This window comes from Morone saxatilis, unplaced genomic scaffold (assembly GCF_004916995.1).
Source record: "Morone saxatilis isolate NCDOM2014 unplaced genomic scaffold, NCSU_SB_2.0 Contig23, whole genome shotgun sequence".
NCBI classification, from domain to species: Eukaryota; Metazoa; Chordata; class Actinopteri; family Moronidae; genus Morone; species Morone saxatilis.
Window position 1 is genome coordinate 23,856,634 of NW_023339796.1, and position 9,336 is coordinate 23,865,969.

Genomic DNA, 9,336 nt, shown 5'->3' on the forward strand with positions numbered 1-9,336 from the left:
GTATATATATATATATATATATGTATATGTATATGTATGTATATATGTATATATATATATATATATATATATGTATATGTATATGTATGTATATGTATATATGTATATATATATATATATATCATTTATTCATCTTCAAAGGGTGGTTGCCTTTTCAACATATATTAGCCTAGCACATAGCATAGGCATAGGCACATGCAGTTTCACTACATTCTCTTATGCAGCTGTGTCTGACTTGAATTTCTCCTACAGGTGATCAATAAAGGAACATCTTACCTTATCGTATATCAAAGTACAGGAATGCAGACTGCACCAGTTGTTTTTATTAGTTTCTAACCCTTTCTCTGTCACCATCTTTCGTCTCAGATTATATCAGTGACAGGTTTTGTGGATGCTGACAGGGATGACCTGAAGTTGATGGCCTACCTGGCAGGTGCCAGATACACCGGATACCTGTGTCGCAGTAACACTGTCCTCATCTGTAAAGAGTAAGATTGTCATCCCCAAAAACACAACATTGCTGGAAAACCTACCTGCTGTCAGGATTACAGTCAGACTGCATCCACACAACAATAGCAGAAGTAGAAAGAAATTTCTAACACCACAAGGACATGTTTGCTCTCATTACATAGAGCACCGAGAATAGTTAGTGCTGTAGTGCTGTTTATTAAGTGTAGAACCTCACATGCAGTGATGAAGTACTTCTAAAAAGAACTAAATTAATTCTGTTTGTGTATCACATATTAGGATTTGCACTGTCAGTTCTGAATGTTTTCTGCCATCCAGCCATATTGGTCTGTGTTGGACCAGGTACAGTGTTGGTGATATAGTTGTCTTGCTGATTTCTCTTTAGACCAAGTGGGCTTAAATATGAGAAAGCCAAGGAGTGGAAGATCCCATGTGTGAATGCCCAGTGGCTGTGTGACATACTGCTGGGCAACTTTGAAGCACTGAGACAGATCCAGCACAGCAGATACTCCATCTACACACAGCCTGAACCACTTGTGCCTAACCCACAGCTGGTCCAGAACCTGCTGGGTATGTACAGCTGAATACACCATGATTCAAACAGACAGACAGTTTATATTGGACATTGCGTTTTAGTATAAAGAATAAAGACAGCTAAAGAGTGTACAGCGTTTTGTGGATTAATGCCTCCTCAAAACTATTATATGGTATGAACATACATGTCTGTGTATTTCTAAATGACAGGAGTATGAGTATTAGTGTATAGAAAACGGCCCTAAGCTTAATATTATATCTAAAGAATATTTGAACATCACATCACTGCTTTTTGCAGAGTGTGTGTATATATGTATATGTATATGAAACTGTCCTGCGTTGGCTTCTGTTTTTTTCTGTAGCTGCCTGGAGAACGCCGATCAAGGTATCTCCTGAAGGGTTGGCGGTGAGTCTGTTGATGTGTTCTTTTCATGAGATGAATGCCACAGTGTGCTTCACATACACGTCCTCTATTTGGAGTGTCAAAAATGGGCCCCAAGGCATATTTCTACACATCCAGTTTAAGTTTTGTTTGTTTTTTGTGGGCAACCAAGCGAGGATTAGAATTTTGGAATAAATAGAAAGATGTGGATCCCCCTTGTCATCTTCTTCCAAATAAATCAGGAAATTAATATAGGACTGTATGCTGGAGGGCCAGACAGCTTTTTCAAATCAAGCCATGTGAGGATATTCAGATTTCGATCATCCTGATACACGATTGTCATAATGTAAATTCACCATTGTAAATGGCTTCTTATTGCAATAATAATATCGTATATCGTCCTATTCCCAATAAAGAGAAATCTCTCTTTGTTGGAACCAATTGTATCTCCAAGGGTCATGGCCAGCTAGCTCTAAGCTCTCTTCTGCAGAGCTCCCTGGGCAGCTGTCTTTGGGCCAGCAGCATCTCTGTCTCTCCGGTCCTCCCCAAACAACACTACAAAAGCCCCGCCATATCTCTTTATTTTTCTATTCTATTTTTATAGATAGATTTGTGTCTAATTGCATCTTTGCATTGACTGTATGTAATCTCATCGTGTAATTTTTTTTTATTTGCTTTCTTTGAAAGCGTGGGTGGGCTCCATGGTTGTCCCCACATTTACAGTGTCTGAATAGGCTGCTTGACTTTTCTGTTTGTACTGTGCTGGCTCATCTGACCGTGTCTCCGTAATGTTGTGTGGTGTTAAGAGTCTCCAGCTGCTCCAGAAGCAGAAAATGACTGATTCCACCAATCAGCCTGCAAACAAGAAGGCCAGGTGAGTAGATCTGGGTACAAGGTACTGGGTACTTGAAACAGCAGAGTTGGACCAGACATTGACTGTCCAGATTACCATGTAATAATGTATAAATGATGTGTGTGCAGACTGGAGGAGATCCAGTCCCCCAGTAAGAAGCTTCCTCCAGAGTCCACTCCTCGAGTCTTGTTCACAGGCTTTGAGCCCACACAAGTGCAACAGTACACAAAGGTAAGGTATCTCAATACTTGAATGAGGTCATTAGATCTCAACATGAGCCACTCCACTGTCTCCTGCTGCTAACTGTTGTCAGTGTTTGATGGTGTCTGTCTCCATCTCACTCCCACAGAGGCTACATGCTTTAGGTGGTGAAGTAGCAGACAGCAGTCAGAAAGTCACTCACCTGGTTGCCAGCAAGGTGACTCGCACCGTCAAATTCCTCACTGCCATGTCTGTGGTCAAACACATTATCAGCCCAGAGTGGCTGGAGGAGAGCTGGAGGAGCCAGAAGTTTGTGGGTACGTGTGTGTCTGTGTTTTATATCTGGGTTAAAACTGCATGAAACCTCTGTTTACAACAAATAATAATAGGTAATCTTTGCTTTAATTCTCCTTTTTTCCTTCTGAGTCTTCCTCTTGCATCTTGTTGTTCCGTTTAGGGCCTGTGTCCACATAGCCTTATTATTTAAACACTATTGTCTTTTTTGTTCACTTACTCCCAAAGAGGAGAGACCATATGCTGTTAGAGAGAGAAAAAGTGCTGCACCCAGAGCTCTTTGCCTTTTTGTGCAGACACTCCAAGCGCTTCTAGTTGAAAATCTCTGAACATTTAGAAAAAAACACTGGTGTCGTCACTGTCGCTCCTCCTCAGCTTTATGATATGTCAGACATAAACTGTCATAACAGAAGCAGAAAATAAACAAATGAAAAGGGGAAAAAAATTAAACTGTGAGCTCTTGACCACATTTTGCTGTCATTTATGGTTGCACTAGCTTCTCTGTCCCTCTCCTTTGCTTGTTTGGCTGAGGGCTCTCACACACACACATTGAGGTCAGCTGTCCACAGTGGAGACTGAACTGGGTGAAGTAAAGGGAGCTGATGACAAAAAAAATTTTCATAATTTTCAGTCACCTGACGGAGTCCTGGAGGGCAAAATAGCATTCCAATGTAGCGACTTGCACTAAAAAACTCCATAGAACTGCAGAAGAGGCATGTGAATTATCCATTAATTTCAAGCCATGCATATTTATATCACCTCTCAAAAGAAGAAAAAGATATGTTAACAAGCAAATGTTGGGCACAGTATTTCACTAAAAGGCAAAATCCCTGCCAGAGCTCCAGTTTGGAGATCTTTACATTCTGTGGAGAATCCCTCCGCTTGCACTGCCGCCATAGTGAAAGCAGACAAAAGTACAGACTAGGGTTGTCTCGATTCAGTGTCAAAGATGGGTATTGGTGCCAATTAAGGCATTTTTTTTAACTTATCAGTATCGCCTTTATTGAGCTTTATTGATCCAATCCGATCTTTTATTCAAACTTACTCATGAAGCTTTCCGACGCGGCCATCGTCAACTCTCTCTCACTGCACAGTGGAGAGGCGGACCGCAGTGAGGGAGAGAGTAGTAGAGATCCGATACAGCCAGACTCAACACCCTATTGCAAGTGTACTAAAACCCCCCGAACAAAAAGCCAGTAAGAGTAATTAATTAATGTAATCCGCACAAAAGATGTAGATGACAGAAATAAACACTCAGCAGAATACAGACGGTTCATTCAGGTAATGCGGGTGCTTCAGTCCAGCAGTCACTGGAGAGAAAGACTCCCTCCAGACAGCGACAAGGCAGAAGGATTACAGAGGTTTTATTGCATAGAGGCACAACTCCATTGAAACAAAACTCACATTTTCTTATTACTTCTACCACAAAAGCACGTCATCCCAGCTCTCCCCAACGCACTGCCAGAATTCTTCTGTCTGGAAAAACATTAAGTGGATACACTTATTCCAGTTCCAGTTGTTTTTTGTAAAGCAGTTGTAGTGCCACTTATGAAAGTGGCCCAAGTCACAAAAAAATCTGATTTGGACCACTTGTACTTGCGAACATAGCCTTTGTCTAATGTGTGTATGTGTTTGTGTGTGTTGCAGATGAGCAGAGTTACACTCTGAGGGATGCAGAGGCCGAGGTGTTGTTTGGCTTCAGTCTTGAGGAGTCATTAAAGAGAGCCCACAGTGCACCACTCTTCAAGGTCATTTTCACAGACCACTGGTTTACATACTGGAAAGACCTCACACAGTAGTGAATATTTTGTCCCCATTCTTCTGGTTACCTGTCCCTCACTGTCTGTCACTTTGCCTCTGCAATGTAGGGGAAGTACTTTTATCTCACCCCAGGGATCTGCCCCAGCCTCAGCACCATGAAGTCCATTCTGGAGAGCGCCGGAGGAAAGCTGCTGGCCAAACAGCCCTCCTACAGAAAGATCATGGAGCATAAACAGAACAAGGTCTGTGAAAATAATCACAATAAATAAATAAAATAAATAATGTCCATAAAAAAGTTTCTATGTTCTAGATATGTAGCACAATTAGGTTGGTATAATAGCTGTTAAATGGTTATGTCCACAAATACATTTTTATCCAAAGTTCTCACAGCTGGTGGTAGGTGCTGAAAAATAAAACAAATTCAGTAAGAATTAACAATTTATTTGTATCTATAAGTTCTAAATACATTTTGGTCTTGTGTTGCAGAACCTTCCAGAGATCATTTTAATTTCCTGCGACAATGACCTCCATCTCTGTAGAGAATACTTCTTGAAGAACATTGGTAAGATACACACACACACACACACACACACACACACACACACACACTAGAGTTGGACGATATGTTTGATATGTGTATTTTCCTTTCTTTTTTTTTTCACTCCTCTAACCACATCATGCCTCTCCTCTCTCCTGGTCTGTCTCTCCTCTCCCGGGCTGTGTCGGCTGTGTCCTCGTCTTCCCCAGAGTCTTGTTTAGAGTCTCTGTGAATCACCTTGTAACTGTATTCCTTATCGTCAAACTAGTGTAAATAAACTCTTTATTCACTGCAGTTAAATGTAAAAATACGCTGTCTCTACAGCTGTTTTCCCTCTCACTCATTCAGCGGCTCAGTGTGTGTACTGTGACACACTGTCACTGCGCAGCTCTCACTGTACACAGTGAAACAAACGTTTAATAACGTTTTACCGGCTTTCTCTCCTACCAGCTCTCTCTCTCACCTTCATTGTCTATATCTCTCAACCACTGTCTCTGTTTGAAGAGGCATTTTTAAAGAACCCTTTAAATTCTTCATTGTTCCCTTCCATGTTTATCAGCTGGCGGTCTTCCTCCTCTCTGAAATGTAGAAATACTACTTGGTGCCACCAACTGATATCAGTGGGATACTGTGAAGCCAGTGGCAGGATGTGAGTCACACACCTGCATGTGTGTCATTGTGCGCATGCACAATACAAACAAAACAGGGAGCCCTTGTAAAGACTCAGCTCCACAGCACTACCACTGGTCAAAAACTGCACAGGCTACCTTTAAATAGATAATACAAAGTGATCATCTGCACCAGAACAACCACAATGTTCCATCAGAACTTGTGCTGATGTGTTTTTGTTTGTCTGTTGTCCAGATGTTCACAACGCTGAGTTCATCCTGACCGGGGTTTTAACCCAGAAGCTCAACTACGACTCATATCCTTCACAGCCAGTGATAGAATGTTTCTTATAGGACACCAACTGCATCATCTCTGACTCTTAACTCTAACATGTATGTGTGTATGTATGTATGTATGCACACTGCCTGCCACAAAAGCTTCATTCAGTACAGTCAGATAGCTCAGAGAACTACTTTTAGGTTGTAGAAAGTCCTCTTTATAAATCGATATTATTTTGTACAAGAACAAAACACTGTACAATGGTTCAACCAAACTGAAACTGAAAGGACAGAAAGAGATGAAGATAACTCTGAGCAACAGTTCAATAAGAATATAAGAAATCACCAGTCATTTTTAAAATAAATTGCATACTCATCAAAAGAAAAACAGGTTCCCAGAATAGAGCCCAGTTGTACCGTTGTGGTTCAGTCAGGTCACTGACACTGACACTTTTCTGGACTGGAAAACAAATTCAAAATTGGAAGAGTAGAACAGTATTCTTCCCTGCACTGTGGGGACATCGACTAAATAGATGTTTTAATCATTTAACTATTATTTTTTTGGGGTCCAAAAGAATGTAAATAATACATTTGTCTGAATTATCCTGTTTGTATCTGTTAAAATAAACATCATTGAAGGCACTTCCTCTTCTTCACAATGGTTCGTCTCCACACTAGATTATAAGAGAGCTCTTCCAATGCAGTTCAAATGATTTGTCTTAGTTCATCTTCTTCTATGTTAATTGGGCAGCATTTTTTAACCAAAGCATTAGGTACCTTCTCTTTTGCAGGTTTCATTATTCGACCAGAAGTACCCTTCATTCTGCATTAGTTGTGTTGTTACTGAGTGGTGAGTGGTATTTGCTGTGGGCAAAAGTCAGTTTCCTTAACAGTCACACGTATAAGTTCACTTGATGGTGAAGCAACGATGACGAGAAGAAGAGGAGGAGGAGGATCTCCTGTGTACAGTCCAGCCACATTGACTTTTCTATGTTTTTATTTCTGTGCATAGATCTCCAGTCATTTTGTAGCTTTTTGTTACCTGTTTGAGAATAAATAAATAAATAAATGGATGTTATTTTTGTGAAATGAATGTTTAAATTATGGAGGATTTTAAACTTGTTCCTGTTGTTTAAATAGAATGTGTAAAGGCTTGAGCTCATACATGCTGCTTTTTGGAATAAAAACTACATTTGTTTGTGAAAAATGCTTTTGGCTTTTTTTGCTTCTGAGTGGAAATCAGTGTCTCCAGAATATTTTATTTTTATGCATAGTGAGTGTTTTCAGCGTGTGATATATGAAGAAACTTCAAAAAACACTCAATCATTGACCAGGAACAGAAGTGTTTGGAATCAATACGTGAGCTTCGTTCACAGGTCAAACAATCAACTCCCAAATTCATACATGAAGGAGAAAGGACTCGTTTCAAAACAAAAGCTCCGTCTCTGCTCACCCTCACGTTTTTGAAAGCTTTCTTGAAGGTATTCCTCCCAGGTTTAAGCAGATAATTCCTGATAGATTTGATTTAATTAACTGGTAATGAGGGTCTGGGGTAGTTACTGGTGAAGTTCTAATTGCTGGCTGTCAGACTCATAGCCTGGGGTCATGTGTGGGTGGGGGTGCTGGGTGGGAGTGGGCTGTGCAGCGTCGCCTGTGGTGCTGCCCTCAAAACTGCAGCAGACTGAATTAGACACAGCCTGAACCAAGGTCATGTGCTACATATTCCATGTGTGTCTGCTGCCAGCGCTGCTCAGCGTGTATTTACACGAACATTCACTGTTAGTCTTGAACATTTCAGACAAAACAAGTACTGGCTTCAAACCTTTCTGATAGCTGCTACAGTGTAATTAGTACTCTTCCAGGAATCCTTTCATACTGCAGTCAACATTCTTCAGGAAGTCAAGCAGGGTTCAGATAGAGGCTGCTGTAAATCTCAGTTTTTCTCATTGGAAATTAGTTGACTAAAATCCTTCATCCTGTTCGAATATAGTTTGAATGAATGAGAAATTATTATAATTGAATTAATATTAATTGGGTTTTGAACAGTGGAGGTAAAGACCTAAATATTGATACATGTGATTGTGATTAAATCTGCATATATTTCTGCCACCACATGAATATTTCACTAGATTCACTGATGGTGTTTTTTCAACAAAATTAGCTCTGGTTCTTGAACTGGTCCTGTTCAAGATTCTTGGAACTGGTGCTCTCTATCAAACAGCCTGCATAATGCACAGTGACCTATAGAATATGACCCACACACTTTGGTTCACAGGGAAAACCTGCCTACTTTTCGGGTTCTGAACCAATTGATATTTGGTTGAAATACTAGGTGTGCGAACCAAAATGGAGCCAATTCCTTGCTGGTGGAAAAGGCCTATGAGAGTCGTGCTCTGATCACATTCATGTATTCACACCTGGAAGCTGCCCAGTGCAACCACAGTCTGATCTGCTGCCACTGAGCAGGTCCATCTGAACAAGCTCTGCTTCTCTTTTACCTTTAGGTCACCACTGCCCATCAGTTAAAGACAGCTGACTCATCACAGATGTCTTGTTCCTGCTGCCCACGTGCTGTTGATAATGACATCAGACAAATGAAGAAATCCACCAAAGCAAGAACATCTCTGATCACAGATCACACACTCACACACACACCTACTCTTGCACATCACTACATTAATTCCAATTAGAAATGCAAATAAGTAGTGAGATCTTTGATTAAGCAGCAGTCAGGCTCCTTGTTGGTTTGTGATGTCCTCCTCTGACGCAGCCCAGTTGTGGGGAGAAGGAAGGAAAAAAGTATTGGGACACAGGAAGTGTTGTAATTAATGTAGAAATGCTTCATGTGAGATATTTCTAATTAGTCCCCTGTCCCTCCCTCTGTTGCAACAGACACACTTTTGGCCTGCCAACTTCCCCGTGTTCCACAGGATGCAGAGGAATTACAGACTAATTAAACAGAGACGGGCACTGGGATTCATCTGGGCCCTGCAATTTACATATGAGCTAATTAGCATATGATGGAACTAATGACTAATAATTTAGCCAATTACAGGGCTGGGTTATCTCATTATGCTTAAGGAAAAAGGGGGCTTGGACAAAAATGTATTGTTTTAGTCACAAAGAGGAAAGCAGGAGAGGACAGTTTTTACCTTTAATTATCCAGGTTCAATCGTTGGTGGTTCAGTGCCCTGCTCAGGGGCTCTTCAGCAGATGTGGAGGTGAATATTATTCATCCACTGAAAGATCAGAGACATCACACTATCGTCACAGCACTGACACTCATGTCACAACATACTGACAGGCTGGCAGTCAGTGGTTCTGATCTTAGGTGGTTTCCTAAATGGATCCTTCTTTTTTCCACCACAGTGTCTTTTGGGCTACCCCAAGTGTCCATTTCAATTTAATTCAATTCAAT

General features: G+C 40.9%; 1 protein-coding gene across 1 annotated transcript in view; it reads left to right on the top strand.

Moving 5' to 3' along the window:
* Nucleotides 1-7,125, top strand: part of paxip1 (PAX interacting (with transcription-activation domain) protein 1) — a 17,742-nt gene extending 10,617 nt beyond the window's left edge. Inside the window, exons 8-18 of the mRNA XM_035670925.1 lie at nt 340-488; nt 854-1,038; nt 1,365-1,408; nt 2,191-2,258; nt 2,366-2,468; nt 2,587-2,755; nt 4,380-4,480; nt 4,601-4,735; nt 4,980-5,055; nt 5,896-5,956; nt 6,818-7,125. Of these exons, the coding sequence (XP_035526818.1) occupies nt 340-488; nt 854-1,038; nt 1,365-1,408; nt 2,191-2,258; nt 2,366-2,468; nt 2,587-2,755; nt 4,380-4,480; nt 4,601-4,735; nt 4,980-5,055; nt 5,896-5,956; nt 6,818-6,833 (1,107 nt within the window). The 3' untranslated portion in view covers nt 6,834-7,125. The remainder of the gene's footprint in view (nt 1-339; nt 489-853; nt 1,039-1,364; nt 1,409-2,190; nt 2,259-2,365; nt 2,469-2,586; nt 2,756-4,379; nt 4,481-4,600; nt 4,736-4,979; nt 5,056-5,895; nt 5,957-6,817) is intronic.
* The last annotated feature ends 2,211 nt before the right edge of the window (nt 7,126-9,336 follow it).